The sequence below is a fragment of the Syngnathoides biaculeatus genome, chromosome 17 (genome assembly GCF_019802595.1).
Source record: "Syngnathoides biaculeatus isolate LvHL_M chromosome 17, ASM1980259v1, whole genome shotgun sequence".
In the NCBI taxonomy this organism is placed as follows: Eukaryota; Metazoa; Chordata; class Actinopteri; order Syngnathiformes; family Syngnathidae; genus Syngnathoides; species Syngnathoides biaculeatus.
In genome coordinates, this window is record NC_084656.1 from 17,898,824 (window position 1) to 17,917,836 (window position 19,013).

Consider the following 19,013-nt stretch of genomic DNA (forward strand, 5'->3'; position numbering starts at 1 on the left):
CTCGCCCCCACCCCCCGTCGCCACGAGGAAGTAGCTGTTGTTTGGCCGGTGACGCCGCTTGTACACGTAGCCTACCAGTAGGATGTGGCCATTGAAGATGGTGGCGTTGTGTCAAAGTGTCTGCCCTGCGCATTTGTAAGACTTGATCCTTTCTCTGTACACATTTGCACCGTCTCACGAGCGTACGCGCACACTCGTCAAACAACAACAACAACAACAACGTCGTTTCTGAGTTAAATCCCCTCCGTGTGACGCGGAAAGCTTAAGCGCCCCCCCCCCCTTCTGTTAGCATAGGCTAGGTAGCGGTGATGCTAACAAGCGCTGGATGCTAACGTTAGCACACCGAGGTTTCGGTGGATTTTGTTTTTAAAACGCTCTCCCCCGGATGACAAGCGACTCGCGACGGCTCGCCGGAGAGCTTTCGCCTGTTGGGAAGTTGCAAGCGGGGAAGTTTCGAGATGGGCTGCTCGCCGGTCCAGAATTCGGGCATCTTCCGGCGACTTTGTACCGCTGTGTTTTGCTTGTGGCGGCGGTGAAGACATATCGAGGGTGTTTAAGCCGTGCAACCGCATTAGCCGTCGAGGAAACGACAAGAACTACTGATGTGAACTTGTCATTTTTTAATTGATTACTGTACAATATGGATTCAGATTTGAACTGGCTACATTTTCCACAAGTAGCATATTTTACACGAAACTAATATGAAAAGACGACTGCTGCGATAGAAGTAACGCTTTCCTGTGAAAATTGACAAATTTACGCATCTTTTAAACCGGTGACAGGTGTTAATTTTTTCGAATCCTCGCTTGAAGCTTTTTTATTTTCAAAAAACTTTTAACATTTGAAAAGTTGATTTACACTGAAACAAATAACATGTAAAAACGATGAACTATTATAGAACAGCAAGGGTTTTACAGGTTTAATCAAATAATGGTCATGAGCAGAACAGTTTGAAACTGTCGTTCAGATCATACGTGTGCTAAACGCGTCACACTAATGTTTACACTAATGCACAATTAGTCTTTACCGAAGTGTACTTGTGATGAGAGAAGTCCACCCTGAACTGGTTGTAATATTATGCCAGTGCGTATTGACAAACTACCATTAACACTCACTCATATCTCGCTGGTGACTTTTCTCCCCAAGAGGGGTTGCGTCAGGAAGGGCCTCCGGCGTTAAAACTGTGCCATACAAATATGAGGGTTCATCTGAGATGTCACGCTGCGGCGGCCCCTAACTGGACAAGCCGAAAGAATATGTAAATCACCCGTATCGTTTATTTAAAGCTTCTTCTACTAAAATTACTTTTAGAGGGAGAGGCAGGGACCTGCTTTAGAGAGTTCGCCAGTCAGTTCCATGAAAGTTGCAGTCAAGCATTCACTCCAGTGAAAACTTTAAGAGTCGTAACCGATGGTGTATGTTTTGTTGACATGTGGGAGGAACTCTTTGCTGTAGAAAACCCACACAAGCGTGGGGAGAAACTTCACACAGGAAGGCCAGACCCACACCTCAGAACTGCAGTTGATGTTGACTGTTGTACGCCGTTGTCGTGTGTAATTTTACCAAGATAAACTTGAGCTTGCATGATTTAATGGCAGTAAATGTAGTGGAGAAGGATTTTGAGGGCCTTAATGGGAGCGTCATTGACTTAAACTTTGTAAATTAGCTAAAATCAGACGATTTAGTGCTTCACAGCGTGGGTTCAGTTCCTGCTCAGTCACGGATGTGAGTGTGAATGGTTGTCGCTGTATGATTTTCTGGTTGGCAGGTCGGTGGTTAAATTGTAGGGATCGCGGTTCTGCTGTTCTGTGAGGAATCTGCACGTTTTCCTCCTGCCGATATGTTTTTTGCCTTCGCTAGGTTCCACGTTGTACAGTTGATTTAATGGCATCACAGGATCCTGCGCAAACATAGGTGTGTTAATGTCCGCATGTTTGGTTTTATTAACCTCCTGTTCTTTCTCCATCCAGCTGCAACTGATTTCAAACTCTCTAGTGACATTTTCTGGATCGACTTGATCATCGCTCCTCCGCTGCCATGCAGCCCCCGCCTCGGACCGGACCCCCGGGAGCCTCTGGGCCTCCTCCTTCCGGGCCGAATATGTTTCGCAGGACCAGGCCGCTGAAACATACAGCAGCGTCAACAGCAGCTGCGCCTGTTTCAGTGCCACCCTCTACCCAACCCATGACAGACCCATTTGCTTATGTCCAAGGCCCACCTCCTGTGGCTGCAAGGGGCGTCCCGGTACCCCACAGCAACTCTCTCCTAACACAAGCCTCACCCGATTCCACCTACACTCTTCAAGGCCCAGGTCTAACCCCGCAACCGCAGACATTGGAGGGTGTCCCACCTGGTCCAGCCGGCCCCCCGCCGTCCTCTCTGCCACCGGTGCCCATGCTCATTCCTCAGAGTTCAGCAGCCGCTGCTGGTGTTCATACAGGTTATGCGCCTTCGCATTCCGAACAAGGGTACTTTAACTCGAGAGAGCATACGTCAGCCGTAGCTGCAGAACCACCGTCTGTGCCAGCAGGCCCAGTACCATTTAATCAGGAATCCCACGCGCAGTCTCCTCCTCAGCCTGTCACCTTCCAGCCAGTGCCTCCTCCTGCCTCCTCTTCTCAAAGGACCTCCGAGCACGGAAGTCGTCCTCCATCTGTTCAGAACTATTTTCAGCCTACAAGTGACCCTCCACAACAGCCTTTTAATACACAGCCGCAGGTCCAGATGTACCCCTCGAATGCCCCTACCCCTCCGACACAGTTTGGGCATCACCAGATGCAAAATCCTCTTCCACATCAGAACCCCGGAAATGCCCCCAGCTCTCATTATGCTGGACTAAATATGACCCACCAGCAGAACTCTCATTTCCAACACCAGAGCTACTTCATGCAGACCTCTGCCCCACAGGACGTATGGTTCAATCAGGCGCCACAGGACCCAGGCTACCACCAAGTGATGACTGGCCCGGTCCACTTGCAGCCTGAGTCAGACCATGGAGCTCATCGTTTACCTGACACGGGTCCCCACCACGGCTCTGCTTCTGCGGCAGTTCCGTATGCTCATGATTCTGGTACACTCTCCATGTTTTTCAACGATGATGTAGAAAATGAGGAGACCTTGGCCGGAGAGCGAAAAAAGGTCCTGAATGGCATTCCTGAATCCTCTCAACCTCGGAGTACTCCGCAAGGTCTTCCAGATGTTCCTACTGATAACCAAGGATCTCATCTTCAGGACCATTCACATGTACCATATATGAATGACGGAAATGCCGCATTACAAGGAAGGAGTCCAAATCCTCCGGATGCCCAGTATGACCACGTAGAGAATTTTGAGTGCATCCCGAACCAGGAAGTGTTGCCCAATGAAATTCACGGCAGTCCCGCTGGATTACCTGCATCCCACGGAATAGACAGCTACGAAACTGGCCCCAACCTGGAGACTCCGGACTCTATTCCCAGACCAATAAGATCGGCTAGTGCGTCATCAAACTACAGTAATATGAGTCATGGAAGTGGTACTGCCGGTCGTCGACACCAAAGTGTAGTTGGCACCTTTATTCAGCAGGAAAGCCCCCGCCTCGCTGAGGATGCTAACTTAACTTCCACGGTTGTTGCTGCCGCTGGGGGCTACTTTGAACAAATTGACTCTTCTCCAGCTGGAGAAGTGGCCGCCCAGCCGAGCTCTTCGGAGCAAATCTGGCCCTCTACGCCTAGCCCGCCAAAACCAACTGGTACCTTCCAGGCCAGTGCTAACAGCTCATTTGAGCCCGTCCGCTCGCACGGGGTTGGGGTGCGCCCTGCTGAGGTTGACAGAGCTAAAATGGTAGCGGAAGGTGGCACAGATCCTACGTTGGGCAATCTGGAGCAGCCACCAGATAATATGGAAAATATCTACGGGCCGGGTCACCCTCTGCCTATTGGTGTACCGCACCTGACGAACCCCGTGGTTCAGTCTCACTCCCGACCCTCATCGCGTGCCTTTGGCGCCAATCGACCCTGTGAGAGCCCTGCCACGACTTTATGGGCCCAGGGTGAGCCATCCAGTTTGGGTGCTAGCATCCTGTTAGCCCCCGCAGCCCCGACTGTTCTCGCTCCACTAAGGGAGCCTAGTGCGGATGTGATACAACCTCCAGAAGATGGTCCACTTGACCTTCAACCTCCTCAAAGAATCCCACAACAACATTCAGAGAACCTGGAAAACCCACCTAAGGTGAGTGAGTTAGACACCGCGAGCGCTCAAGACAACCTGGGCTATGCGTCTCTCCTTGTGTCTGAATCGCTCCAGCAGCCTGTTCTGATTGCCCCACCGATATCCAACTCTGCGATTCCCCCTAGTACCTCGGCTCAAACGGCCAGTTTAAGTACTACCGCTGTAAGAGCACATGGACAAGGCAGCGGTATTTCTCTTGCACCTGCGCTTTCCCCCAATCAAAATCCACTCTGCACCCCTGCTCCTACCTCAAACTCAGTCCCGCTCAATCTGACTCGCGAAAGTGCTCAAGTGGCACCTTCCAGAACCGCTTCAGCACAGCCACATCCAGTCCCCCCCTCTTTTTCTCGCGGCCAATCGTTGAGTGGAGACCCCCACTTGGTTCTCCCCGTTAATCCATCTCTTCCGACCGCTTCTCTTACCAATCACAATCAGCCGTCAAATTATGAACTCCTTGATTTTTCTATGCACCAATCACAGAGCCAAAATCAAGCATCCGGCCATCCTTCTGCTTTACACGAGTCTCCGCAGTCGAGTAATGGATTTTACATGCAGGTGACCAAAGATGCGCAACAAGCCCTTAGACCGGATGCGAATGCTCCCGTTCAGACTTCAGGTCCTTCTGCTCCACTGCAGGTCACCGCAGCTTCTTTATCGTCCGCCCCGCCGGTCCTGCCAGTTTCATCACCGTCCGCTCCAGTGGTCCCGACAGCCCCGTCGTCATCTGCCCCACAAGTCCCTCCGGCGTCTTCGGTTCCGCTGACTTCTTCTATAGCTGGCGCAAACACTCAGCAGCCCCCAGCAGAACCTGCAAGGGCACAAGAGGCAAATGCTGCAGCACAGGAGCGAAGTGATGCCTCTTTTCCTGTAAGGGGAGCCCAGCCTTTCCCTGGCCAATATCCAGCCCAGATGCAAGGATCTGCTGCTGTTGCTGCCGCAAGTGCTCCTCCAGGCCAACTCCCTCCTGCGTCTTCTCGGCAAGCTCCCGCAGAGCCGCCTCGACCGCCTTCTTCCACTGGCAGCCAGCAGGGCTACGCGCACCCTCCTGCCGGCCCGGGGCACACGTATGGAGGCTATTACGGGAACTACGGCGAATACCCCGACGGCCGAGCACCGTATCCTCCTGGGCCATACCCGCCGGGGGATCCAAGAGCTCAGCAGTATTATCAGGTATGGCTAAGAACAGAACTGTTTTATTACTTGTTCTGTGGTTGGGGGGGACTCAAATGACTTTACTCGAGTTGCCAGTTTTATGACTTGCTTGTCAAATACCGAAGAAAAACTGACTTGACTTTAGACTTGTAGGGCTCAAAGTTAATTTTTGCTTGTCCATCACCAACTTTTTTTATCCTGGACTGTTCAACTGCATGGCCTTGAATCTCTTTGCCTTTTGTGGTGCAACAGTTTTGCTGTGCAACAGGGAAATTTGAAATACTCCCTGTGCTTATTTTAAAATATTTTGAATATTCAGATATTTGAAAATGCGGCCCGACAGGAAAGGGTTTAAGGGACAGAGTGGACAGGGAGAGTAGGGGTGCAAACCACAGCAGAAAAGAAAATATTTGAGTACAAGTAACGCTTCTTCTTCTTCTTTTCCTTTCGGCTTGTCCCGTTAGCGTGTCATCTTTTGCCATCTTAGCCTATCTCCTGCATCTTCCTCTCTAACCCCAACTGCCCTCATGTCTTCCCTCACCACATCCATAAACCTTCTCTTTGGTCTTCCTCTCGCTCTTTTGCCTGGGAGCTCCATCCTCAGCATCCTTCTACCAATATACTCACTCTCTCGCCTCTGAACATGTCCAAACCATCGAAGTCTGCTCTCTCGAATCTTGTCTCCAAAACATCCAGCTTTGGCTGTCCCTCGAATGAGCTCATTTCTAATCCTATCCAACCTGGTCACTCCGAGCGAGAACCTCAACATCTTCATTTCTGCCACCTCCAGTTCAGCTTCCTGTTGTTTCTTCAGTGCCACCGTCTCTAATCCGTACATCATGGCCGGCCTCACCACTGTTTTGTAAACTTTGCCCTTCATCCTAGCAGAGACTCTTCTGTCACATAACACACCAGACACCTTTCGCCAGCTGTTCCAACCTGCTTGGACCCGTTTCTTCACTTCCTGACCACACTCTCCATTGCTCTGTATTGTTGACCCCAAGTATTTGAAGTCGTCCACCCTCGCTATCTCTTCTCCCTGTAGCCTCACTCTTCCCCCTCTACTTTTCTCATTCACGCACATATATTCTGTTTTACTTCTGCTAATCTTCATTCCTCTCCTTTCCAGTGCATGTCTCCATCTTTCCAATTGTTCCTCTGCATGCTCCCTGCTTTCACTGCATATGACAATATCATCTGCGAACATCATGGTCCAAGGGGATTCCAGTCTAACCTCATCTGTCAGCCTATCCATTACCACTGCAAACAGGAAGGGGCTCAGAGCTGATCCCTGATGCAGTCCCACCTCCACCTTAAATTCCTCTGTCACACCTAAGGCACACCTCACCATTGTTCTGCTGCCATCATACATGTCCTGTACTATTTTAACATACTTCTCTACCACACCAGACTTACGCATGCAGTACCACAGTTCCTCTCTTGGTACTCTGTCATAGGCTTTCTCTAGATCCACAAAGACACAATGTAGCTCCTTCTGACCTTCTCTGTACTTTTCCACGAGCATCCTCAAGGCAAATAATGCATCTGTGGTACTCTTTCTAGGCATGAAACCATACTGTTGCTCGCAGATACTTACTTCTGTCCTGAGTCTAGCCTCCACTACTCTTTCCCATAACTTCATTGTGTGGCTCATCAACTTTATTCCTCTATAGTTCCCACAGCTCTGAACATCCCCTTTGTTCTTAAAAATGGGAACTAGAACACTTTTCCTCCATTCTTCAGGCATCTTTTCGCCCGCTAGTATTCTGTTGAATAAGTTGGTCAAAAACTCCACAGCCATCTCTCCAAATTGCTTCCATACCTCTACCGGTATGTCATCAGGACCAACTGCCTTTCCATTTTTCATCCTTTGTAGTGCCTTTCTGACTTCCCCCTTAGTAATCATTTCCACTTCCTGGTCCTTCACTCTTGCCTCTTCAACTCTTCCTTCTCTCTCATTTTCTTCATTCATCAACTTCTCAAAGTATTCTTTCCATCTATTTAGTACACTACCGGCACCAGTCAACACATTTCCATCTCTATCCTTAATCACCCTTACCTGCTGCACATCCTTCCCATCTCTATCCCTCTGTCTGGCCAACCTGTAGAGATCCTTTTCTCCTTCTTTCGTGTCCAACCTGGTGTACATGTCTTCATATGCCTCTTGTTTAGCCTTTGGCACCTCTACCTTTGCCCTACGTCGCATCTCGATGTACTCCTTTCGCCTCTCCTCAGTCCTCTCAGTATCCCACTTCTTCTTCGCTAATCTCTTTCCTTGTATGACTCCCTGTATTTTGGGGTTCCACCACCAAGTCTCCTTCTCCCCTTTCCTACCAGATGACACACCAAGTACTCTCCTGCCTGTCTCTCTGATCACCTTGGCTGTCGTCGTCCAGTCTTCCGGGAGCTTCGGTTGTCCATCGAGAGCCTGTCTCACCTCTTTCCGGAAGGCCGCACAACATTCTTCCTTTCTCAGCTTCCACCACATGGTTCTCTGCTCTACCTTTGTCTTCTTAATCTTCCTACCCACCACCAGAATCATCCTACATACTACCATCCTATGCTGTCGAGCTACACTCTCCCCTACCACTACTTTACAGTCAGTAACCTCCTTCAGATTACATCGTCTGCACAAAATATAATCTACCTGCGTGGTTCTACCTCCGCTCTTGTAGGTCACTATATGCTCCTCCCTCTTCTGGAAATAAGTGTTCACTACAGCCATCTCCATCCTTTTTGCAAAGTCCACCACCATCTGCCTTTCAAAGTTCCTTTCCTGGATGCCGTACTTACCCATCACTTCTTCATCGCCCCTGTTTCCTTTACCAATATGTCCATTACAATCTGCACCAATCACAACTCTCTCGCTGTCTGGGATGCTCAGAACTACTTCATCTAGTTCCTTCCAGAATTTCTCTTTCAACTCTAGGTCACATCCTACCTGTGGTGCATAGCCGCTAACCACATTGTACATAACACCCTCAATTTCAAATTTTAGTCTGCAACGCTACAACAGTCAAATGGTGTTCTTAATTGTGGATAGGGGGAGGGCACACGGTGGGGACATGCAATAACTAACCAAGATGAACGAGGACAGAAAAGCGCTCGACAGAACAGGATGTGGGAAATGAGCAAGGGAGTGCGAACCAATCGCAGGGCTATTAGAAGCAATTTATTGTCTATTGTCAGTTGTTGTTCATTTACCTTTTTATGAAGTGTGGGTTAGGGTTAAAAATAATTTTTCAAGTCTTATGGTCGGGGGGGGGGGGGGGAAATTGTGAAAAAACTCAAAATATATACTGAGATTGTATGACTTGCTTCAACCAAGCAATGAGTTGCTTGAAAATTTTCTTTGGGCCTTACTTGAGACATGAAGGTGATGACTTGAGACTTCCTTGCGCATATGTGGCTTACTGCCACCTCTCGTTATGATCTTATGGATTTTTTTTCTTCTCAGGATGGGCCGTATAGAGCCAGAGGAGATCCTTGGTACGGCAGGTACGAGGGGCCCAACCCAGCTTACCGTGACCCAAACTATCAGTACCGAGAGCCTCAGCCAGAACGACCCAGCTCCAGGTCCAGTCAGTACTCTGATCGTCCCTCATCCAGGTCAGCGCGAAAGTGACATGTTTTTTTTAATGTATTTTCAGTTGTGAAAGTACAGTAAAGCCTCGATGTTTAAAGTCATACTGCACTTTTGTTAATAAAAAAAGTTTACAAGCCTGTTGGCCGAGTCGCTACAGATACGACAATGCACTCCCAGCCTCGTGTACTCTACTACTAAAGCATACATTTCAAGCAAAAAATAAATACATCTCTTAAATTATTTTCCTTTTTTTATTTAAACTATACATGTATTTCTACTATGCAGTTTGTTATTAGGAAAAGCTAAAAAAAAATCCTTTAAAAAGCCCAATTTTTTATGCTTGGAATGCATTATTTCTTTTTCCATTCATTGAAATGTAAAACATCGATTCAGTTTTTGAACAATTCACTTTTCGCACCGTTTTCTGGAACGGATTGTGGTGGAGAGCCGAGGCATCACTGTATTGTCTTTAATATATTTTGTACTTCCTGATTGCTTCCTTCTCTCAAGGCAAGGCTACCCCGAGGACTACCACAGATCGAACCGAAGTGCCTACGATGAATATTATCCAAATTATGCCAAGCACTATGATTATGGAGGTATAAGATGTTCATCATTTTCTGACTTTTATAGGCAAAAATAAGTTTTGAAGTATCCATCCAAGAAAAGAATCTCTTCTTCCCTATGCAAGGATACAACTACGGACAGTACGACCCTCGATACAGAGGATACTACGATCAGTCCTACTGGCCCACTTATGAGGACCCGTACAGAAGCAGAGACAACTACTATAATCAACAAATGTATCCTGCCAGGTACATTAAGCCAAACATTTGCCGCAATCCCACCCCCTTGCTTATTTAAAACGGCCGAGTCAGATCGACGCACTCGTCCTTCTAGCAGGAAAGAAGGCTACGAGGACCAGTGGCGCTACTACCCCGGTTACGACAGCAGCTTCGACGACGACTACCGCCGGCGCGGTGGCGATGCCTACAATGACGACTTTGACCGGCGCAGTGTGCACAGTGAGCAGTCCGCTCACAGCGTGCACAGCTCTCACAGCCACCGGAGCAGACGTAGCAGCTTCAGCTCAAGATCCCAACGGGTATGTGGATTTTTATGGTTATGGTTATGGTAAGGTCCTGAGCCATTTTGTAAAAGGTCAGTCATTTACAACCACTGGGGAATTATCCAGTTTCATTTAATTAGTCGGAAATTGCTCATTTGTTGCAACACGCTAACATTTGTTCAGCTAAACTCACCCAGATTGCACACTGTCAGTGAAATGACACGTGGTCATCATTATTTTATGACGCAGTAAATCCCTGGACATTTATTACTATTACTATTATTTTCTGTGGATCGCACGCCACGTTATTCGCTGAAAAGCTCACTCGTTAGCAGGTGTTGTGCTCTTTCTAAAATTTCCCAACATGCCCCTGAATCTCGGAATTGGTGTCATTGAAGTATGCTCTCGACTCAGTCAGTAAGGAACTAAGTTAGCCTGTGTTGTTAGTGGAAGCTCCAGCTACGCTTTGCTTTGGATTCCTGTATATTCTTTTTGTGACATTTACGTTGTGGGATTGTGTTGTGAGATGTTTTTGAAAGTAAACTACCGTAATTCCCGGCCTACAGAGCGCACCTGGTCAGAAGCCTCTCCCGGTACATTTGTAAAGGAAATACCATTTGGTACATTCATAGGCCGCAGCCGTGTAAAAGCTGCAAGTGCCCACATTGAAACGAGATATTTACAAAGACTGTACACAGAGAGTTTAACGCTAGTGCCGCCGCGCTAACAGGGCTGGTTAAAAAAAATAGTACTGGTAAAAATCACAGAGACAAGGGAGTAACACAATAGCGCAGCGCTAACAGGGCCGGACTGATAAAAGTCACTCCCTCGGTACGTATATTCCACCGGTCTCACTCTTACCTTTTCTGCTCGAGTGCCCCCTTGCGGCTGTTAGAAAAAAAAAATGCACAAAGTAGCCGCATCACCGCATAAACCGCAGGGTTGAACGCGTGTGGAAAAAAGTCGCAGCTTAAAGGCCGATTAATTACGGTATGTGCCTTGGCTCGATTAAAGGATGGCAGACTACTTACCAAAAATTGTTTCTCCCCTCCTCCTGCAGAGCCAACCGGACTTGGTCTCAGCGGTCTATGATGCCACAGCATCCACACTTGCTGCAGACTACTACGGACAGTACCCAAACCAGACCGACGCATCCCAGAACTACGGACAGTACCTCTATCAAACTGAGTACACGGCAGACAGCACCTGGATCACCCCTGAACAGCGTAAGTACGCCCTCCCGACTGAAGACGATGACTCGGCACTCTCTCTCACGTGAGAAACTTTGCCCACGTAGCTCCCCCTCGTCCGGCCACCCCGGAAAAGTTTACCATTCCCCACCGTTGTGCCCGCTTTGGACCCGGTGGTCACCTCGTCCAGGTTCTACCCAATCTTCCCTCAGCAGGACAGCCTGCTCTTGTTGATATTCATAACTTGGAGGTACTTTTTAATTATTTTGATCACAGTAAAGTATATACATATATTTTTAATCCTAGTATGGCATTAAACATTGCTTAATTTTGACGTTTCAGATAATGCTGCAGAACACTGCGGCTCAGGAAGAACTGCTAACATTCCCTGGACCACTCGTCAAGTTAGTGTCTCGATCGTTTCTTTTTTGTTTCTAACCTCACCAGTTCCTCACATTTTAATTCTCATCCCCCTCAGGGAGGAGACCCACAAGGTGGATGTGATAAAATTCTCCCAGAACAAAGCGGTGGCGTGTTCCCATGACAACAACCTCTTAGACAGAGACTCCGCCCGCTTGCTTTGGGACTTCATTGTGCTGCTGTGTAGACAGAATGGGGTAAGAGCACAGTCATAGTATAGAGGTCGTGCACCTACGTCACCGAAGTCACGTGACTGGCCTTACTGCCGGTCAAGTAAAGCATTGCGCAATACTAAGTCGGTTGGAGACGACACGAAAATACATTTTATAGCACGACGCCCAGAGTTTTGTCTGATACATTTAAACATTTAGGTGATAATAAACGAAGGTACATGGAAAAATGAGAGACACTTGGCATAGATGACCTATATTTAATGCCAAAGTCAATGTTTTCGCCGATAAGAAAGTGGACTATTAACCCGCTTCCGCTTGTCTTGGACAACTGGACCTACACACGGATCTGGTGAGTAAGTTGTCGAGATTTACACGGAAGAGTTTGAAAGTGTAGAAAAGTCTGGACGCATACAAATACTTTGTTGCTGGATCTGTTCTCAACGGGGAGACGGCTCGTGAATGCGGAAGTGTGTTCGGCTACACGTTAACCTTTGACGGAATCCATCGATCTTTTCAGGTAGTATTCAATACAAATACCAATATTTAAATAAATGACCCCTGGTTTTACACAAACTCGCATTCATTAACTATGATTTTGGGGGGGGGGAACAAGCAAGTATGCTCATCCGTCGCGTTTCCCAAGAAGTATTTATAATGCCAAGTTGGCTCATTTGAGAACAATGCGTTAAAAAATAAATAAGACGGAGTCGGCTCCTCCGTACACCAAGTGTGTTGCAGCCACACGTTAAACTTTGGTAAACTTCTCCGTGACAGACTTTTTTAAAATATGCATTGTTTTCAAATGAATCCAATCCATATTTAAATAAATAAATAAACCGCTGGGATGGGCTTCAGCCGCTCTACACGGAAGGGTGTTGCAGTCACACGCTAACCTACGTAAACCTCTCTGCGACAGACGATTTCTTTTCTTTTTCATATGTTAATGTCACGGCTATGTAACGTGAATAAACACACGTTTCTGTTTTCATATTACACATTTCAAGTTTTTGACCCAGTTGTTATTGTGAGAAACGTCGTAAACATCTACCTTTAGTTGTGCACTTGTACTTTACGTTGGACTATTTTCTCCATCATCTTAAGACGTTTGCCGTCCTGCTATCTTCTTTGGTTAACCCCTCAAGGAGGCAAAAGCTGGACAGTTATCCATCATCAGGAAATGGTACAGACGACTCTGCTGCATTCTCAGATATTGCCTGAGAAAGAGCAGAATGTTTGGGGGGTATGTTAGGAATTTTGAGAAAGAACTTGAAAAATGCATGTGTACAACATACATGATTATTAACAGTTCGGCAGGTTTACATTGATATTTTTTTTTTTATACAGCTGATACAATGTTCTCACCTTAAAACGCTTTACCCTCAAGACCGTGGTGGGCACCGACATCGCCGACCTGCTGCTGAAGGAGCATCGCTCCGTGTGGCTGCCGGGCAAGAGTCCAAACGAAGCAAACCTGATCGATTTCAACAACGAGCCGCTGGCCAGAGCGGAGGAGGAGCCGGAAGCCGGACCGCTGGCCCTCCTGTCGCACATCTTGACGACAGTCCCGGAAAACGTCGGCGAAGAAACTGAGCACTTCAGGGAGCTGCTGCTGTTCGGTCGCAAGAAGGTACGAAATAATTCATAGATTTTTTTTTTTTTTTCCCCCTGCCTTTCTTGATTGGGAAATCTAAATCCTCCTTTTTCTGATTCTTGGACAGGATGCGCTTGAAGCAGCTATGAAAGGAGGTCTGTGGGGCCACGCTCTCCTTTTGGCCAGTAAAATGGACAGCAGGACACATGCACGTGTCATGACAAGGTGACTATTGTAATAATAATAATATATCATAATTTCTGGCCTATTTGGGACTTTTTCACACACAATTTCAACCCTGCGGTTTATGCGGTGATGCATCTAATTTGTGCATTGTTTTCTAATGGCCGCAAAAAGGGCACTCTTAACGGAAAAGCCAAGAGTGAGAATGGTGGAATATATGTGCCGAGGAAGTGGCTTTTATCGGTCCGGACCTGTTAGCGCTGCGCTAGTGTGTTACTGCTATGTCTCGGTGATTTTTACCAGTATATATATTTTTTTTAACTGGGCCTGTTAGCACGGCGCTAGGGTTAGCTAAAGTCTATTTTTATCACGTTTGTCCTTTCATTTTAACTTCCTTTTAAACAAACGTACACATTTCCCATCTGCTTTATAGGTTTGCCAACAGTTTGCCCATCAATGACCCTCTCCAGACTGTCTACCAGCTCATGTCGGGTAGGATGCCTGCTTCAGCTACTGTGAGTCCTTTTTTTTTTTTTTTTTTTAATTCTATGGAGAATAAATTAAAATAGATGCCATGTTTTGTGCTATGCAGATTTGTTTTTTTCACCCTTGGTTCCTGTTTTTTGTGTAGTGCTGCGGAGAGGAGAAGTGGGGCGATTGGCGCCCTCACCTGGCCATGGTGTTGTCTAACCTTACGCACACTTTGGACCTGGACACTCGCACCATCACCACCATGGGCGACACTCTAGGTGGGCTTTTACTGCAATTGAATGCAATTCCACAATTCCATGAGTACAGCAACAAGATGTTTGTGTCTTTAAAGCTTCGAAGGGGCTGATTGACGCCGCACACTTCTGCTATTTAATGGCTCAGGCCGGTTTCGGCGTTTACACCAAGAAGACCGCCAAGATGGTTTTGATCGGATCCAACCACAGGTGAGGACCCAATGTTCTAATACCCCCATATTGTAAAGATTTTGAAGTTAAATCTGTCTTTGTATCTCTCTCCGCTTCAGTTCCCCCTTCTATCACTTTGCGACCAACGAGGCAATCCAGAGGACGGAGGCCTACGAGTATGCGCAGTCTCTGGGCTCCCAGCCTTGCTCCTTCCCCAATTTCCAGGTAGTTTTCCAAAAGTATTCTCAGAACTGAGACAACTGGCCGTGTGGTGTACGCACAATTGCCGAGTTTCTGATAATCAAGTGAGGAACCGAGCAGTACTCAGACTTTGCTGTCTTGTAAGGTCTTCAAGTTGATCTACGCGTGCCGTTTGGCCGAAGCCGGCTTGAGTGCTCAGGCATTCCACTACTGTGAAGTCATCTCTCGGACGGTCCTCGTGCAGCCATCCTACTACTCCCCCGTGTTCATTAGCCAAGTCATTCAGGTAAGCAACTCTCTTCCATCCTGGAGGAATACAAAGTACTTTGACATTGTGTACTGAGTGCACAGATAAAAGGTTAGATGCACACATTCACAGACTGTGCTCTACTTTGCAGCCGTGTGACACAGGTAAAGTTAATTGATATAAAGAAAAGGAAGACCATAAAAACAAAAACCTAAAGCTGACATTAAACTGGATCTTTTGTTTCCACAGAACAGAAGCAATATATTTGTCTGGCCCTGGTGAACTCCTCCCTATTTGTAGTTTGCTATTCGGAAATTCACCAATTTCGGAACTTATCCTTTTGCTATTTTCTAAAAGAAAACTCACTTTGTGATGTTTTTTTAGTGCTTTCTATAACACCCTAAGACGCCACAAGATGGCACCAAAAGCCCTCCCTGATTGGAAACTTCAAGGCGGCATTGTTGAAGTAAAACGTGTACCATATTTTGCACACCTAAAAGCCCTTAATTTTCTCAAAAGCCGACAGTGCGCCTTATAATCAGGTGTTTTATAATCAGGTGCACCTTATATATGGATCAATATTTTTTAGCGCAGCCCATCTAATGGATGCATAATGTTAACTCCAACCTCTACTGTAGCGTCTATTCTACGCACCTTATAATGCGGTGCGCCTTATATATTTTTTCAAATAGGCCAGTCATTGAAGGTGCGCCTTATAGTGCGGAAAATACGGTAGATTTTAGAGACTAAGATCTTGGCTGCATGGAAAATAAATTGAGCCTGAATTGTTCGTGGACAATATGGAGAGTTTTTGCTGCATGTGCTTTCACACTCTCGGCGCATTTTTCTTCAAATAACATGTAACCCATTTTTAGGGTAATTAACATGTTATTCTAATGGTAACTATAAAACAGTTTAGAGGGCCTCTGTTTATTTGCCTTTTTTTTTTTTTTTTTTCAATTTATGCAAGGGCTCCGACCCCATCCTTTGCGAATTGTGGGGGTTTACGGTAAATATTGGAAGCGGCAACTTCACCTACTCCAAATTTTTGTGGTGAATGTAGCCTCTCATTTTCAGAAAAACTCACCGGTTTGCTGGGATTTTTTTTTTTCAATGCTCAGAGCAGGATACGTAAAAATATGTCGAGACAATAGAAAAACTGGTAAGTGAAAATACTGCTCGAGCCACGTTGCCATTTCTGCATCATCCGAATCTTTCAGTGTGTGCAGATTTGATGTACTGTAAACAAGCTAAGAATAGACAAATGTGAAGATCCAGAAATAGAAATTTTTTATCTTTTTTTTGGGGGGGGGGGCAGCCTCAGCACACTTCACACCTTCACAGTGCTCGTGTGTGCATTTTGACAGATGTCCGAAAAGCTGCGGTTCTTCGACCCCCAGCTGAAGGAGAAGCCCGAGCAGGAGTTGTTCAATGAACCCGATTGGTTGATCCACCTCAGGCAGCTGGATGGGCAGATCAGAGTAGGAAAAACAAATATTAGGCGTTCCAAAAAAGTGTAATGGACATAAAAATAAAAATTGATATTCTGGTATTCCTTTTTTTTTTTTTTTTTTTCCCCCAGACGGGGGCAGTTACCTACACATCCGACAGAAGAAGTCCCACGCAATTCACCAGCAGCAGCCCCAGCTCGGACCTGGATCAGCCCACTCCAGCGGAACCGAACGACATCGCGTCGCTGGAATTGGACGGTCCCGGCTCCGACAATCCACTGATGAGCTCGTTGCTGCCCGGGCCGGCACCGCAGGGCGTGCAGCTCATGCCTCCGGGTTCGTGTATCGGTCTGATGAATTCGATCGGTTGTTTTTGACGCTGTCCTGAATTTGAGCAATCTCGCCTTTCTCTTAGCGCCCACGTCCATCCTCCAAGACGGGATGGCCGCGCCTCAACCCCCCTACGACATGCCCCAGTTCTACCCAGTACCGCCCAGCGGGCCCGCCGGTCACGTTCCCGTGTCAGGCTACCCTCCGCACGACGTGGCCTACGCGCCTCCCCATTTCCAGCCTCCACCCGTGCAGTCGGACATGTATCCGGGAGTTCACCAGCACCCCGGGCTCCCGCCCCCCCACATGGGCCAGACGTCCCCCCACGTGCCCCATTCGCCGGTGCAAGGGAGCCACCCGCCGCTCCAGATGCCGGCGCACGTGCCGCCTTCGCCCGGGCACATGGGCACACCCCCAGAGATGCAGGTCAACCAGCCGACGTCCCCCCACAGAAGCTCCCTCACGCCGCAGATGGACTTTTATGACCACATGGCGCAGCTGGTTAGAACTCTTAATTCCTTTTGAGTTAGTCGCATTGCTTACAATTTAAGTCTTTTGTGCAGGCTCCTGGCAGGAGATCGAGGACCACATCACAGTCCTCGTTGCACCGGGTGAGTTCATGCTTTGCTCCTGAAATCAACTACCGGTCCGCATCCCGTGAGTCTTTTCGCACCAAAAATCCTGACCAACATGCCGTGGTGTTCCCAAGCAAAAATACAAATTACTCGATAACAAAAATTACGAAAAAAAAAAAAATAAAAATAACGGGTGCGCTGTAGTCAAGAAGCACCATTCAGAATCATCGCGCTGGGTGAAGATCAACACGGAAGGAAATGTAGCGCTCTCTCTCTCTCTCTCTCTGTCTATCTATACCCCCCCCCCTCTCTCTCTCTCCCCCTCTCATTATCTGTCTAATGTAAATCTATCTTTAGGCTTCGGGCCGGCGCTCTCGCACCACTTCCGAGTCCTCAACTCACTCGGGTGGTCGCGACCGGAGCAATTCTGCGGTGAAGCAGGCCTCTCCTCCGCCCCCCTCCATTCCTGAGCAGCCCCGCAAAGAGGACGCCAAGAAAAGCAAGAAGGACTCTCCCAAAAAGGTTCATTTTTTTTTTTTGTCATGCAGATATTATGGTATACCTGTACAGTACAGGTACTCATAAAAAATTTGAAATATCGGGCTTTTGGGTGACTTTCACTATGAAACGAAAGTGGACTGTAACCTTTACCGCGTCTAAACTTCGGATTTCATGTCGAACTTTTTCAGTACTTTCTATTCTCTAACAAGGAGCTGTACAAAATTCCCAATATTTGTTTGATAAATGAAAATTCACAAGGATGTCCTTTTCTTCCCACGACCCTTGTGAGGATAAGTGGCTCAGAAATTGGATGAATGGATGTCCTTTGTCTTTCTGTGACTTGTTAGCGAACATAAAGTTGTGCAAAAAGTATGGAAAGTTGGACAACGATCAAATTAAGTAAACTTTTTACAGGTCAGTACATTTCACGTTCATACGGAAATATGACCCGAGAGCTACATATTTCTCGTTTGTTGCGATTGGTTCGATTTGAATAGCGAGCGTTCTGTCTCACTGACACGCAGAGCGGCGGCGGTGTGGGCTGGCTCACGACTTGGCTCTACAGGAAGGGCAAGAACGAGGCTCACTTACCGGACGACAAAAACAAATCGGTAAGCCGCGGCCGTCGGGTGTAGACGCCGCATTTCGAGGGCGCGGTTGGCGCTGACGGCCATCTTCTTTATCAGATCGTGTGGGATGAAAAGAAGCAGAAATGGGTCGACTTGAATGAGCCTGAGGAAGAGGTTTGTACGGCACATTTATTGAGCAAGGTGTGACAAACTTCATTTAAATCATTTTTTTTTTGTTTGTTTGTTTTTTTTAAAGAGTAAACCCCTTCCACCACCTCCCTCTGGGTTCCCCAAGATGGCTCCCATGCCTGTTCCTTCAGGACCCGCCGCACCCCCGACCAGCGGCCCTCCAGTCAACATGTTCTCTCGGAGAGCTGGTGAGATAAAAACCACACTGAACCTTTTGAAACAGTCCATCTCCTGGGAGAGGAGGGTCAGGGGGGGGCATTGGAAAGAGCCTCTTTATGATGGTCCAAAATAAAATTTATATACTAGCGTAATTTCCGTTCTATAAACTGTGAGTTTTTTCACACAGTTTCAACCCTGTGGTTTATGCGGCTGATTTGTGCATTTTTTCTATCGGCCGCAAGGGGGCACTCAACCGTAAAAGGTAAGAGTGAGAACGGCGGAATATATGTGCCGAGGAAGTGACTTTTACAAGTCCGGCTCT

At 47.3% G+C, this 19,013-nt stretch overlaps 1 protein-coding gene across 7 annotated transcripts in view; it reads left to right on the forward strand.

The window, feature by feature from the left end:
* Nucleotides 1-19,013, forward strand: part of sec16a (SEC16 homolog A, endoplasmic reticulum export factor) — a 24,595-nt gene continuing 5,582 nt past the window's right edge. For 3 of the 7 annotated variants that reach the window (XM_061801872.1, XM_061801876.1, XM_061801875.1), the window contains exons 1-25: nt 1-135; nt 1,971-5,379; nt 8,819-8,970; nt 9,458-9,546; nt 9,639-9,762; nt 9,848-10,052; nt 11,077-11,242; nt 11,314-11,456; nt 11,549-11,610; nt 11,685-11,823; nt 13,184-13,426; nt 13,518-13,615; nt 14,007-14,088; nt 14,205-14,322; nt 14,397-14,508; nt 14,589-14,694; nt 14,816-14,956; nt 16,285-16,398; nt 16,500-16,704; nt 16,784-17,199; nt 17,262-17,309; nt 17,631-17,795; nt 18,299-18,385; nt 18,461-18,517; nt 18,600-18,720. In XM_061801872.1, the coding sequence (XP_061657856.1) occupies nt 2,038-5,379; nt 8,819-8,970; nt 9,458-9,546; nt 9,639-9,762; nt 9,848-10,052; nt 11,077-11,242; nt 11,314-11,456; nt 11,549-11,610; nt 11,685-11,823; nt 13,184-13,426; nt 13,518-13,615; nt 14,007-14,088; nt 14,205-14,322; nt 14,397-14,508; nt 14,589-14,694; nt 14,816-14,956; nt 16,285-16,398; nt 16,500-16,704; nt 16,784-17,199; nt 17,262-17,309; nt 17,631-17,795; nt 18,299-18,385; nt 18,461-18,517; nt 18,600-18,720 (6,535 nt within the window). In that variant the 5' untranslated portion in view covers nt 1-135; nt 1,971-2,037. The remainder of the gene's footprint in view (nt 136-1,970; nt 5,380-8,818; nt 8,971-9,457; nt 9,547-9,638; nt 9,763-9,847; nt 10,053-11,076; nt 11,243-11,313; nt 11,457-11,548; nt 11,611-11,684; nt 11,824-13,183; nt 13,427-13,517; nt 13,616-14,006; nt 14,089-14,204; nt 14,323-14,396; nt 14,509-14,588; nt 14,695-14,815; nt 14,957-16,284; nt 16,399-16,499; nt 16,705-16,783; nt 17,200-17,261; nt 17,310-17,630; nt 17,796-18,298; nt 18,386-18,460; nt 18,518-18,599; nt 18,721-19,013) is intronic. The other 4 variants (XM_061801878.1, XM_061801879.1, XM_061801877.1 and 1 more) reach the window with 4 other exon arrangements.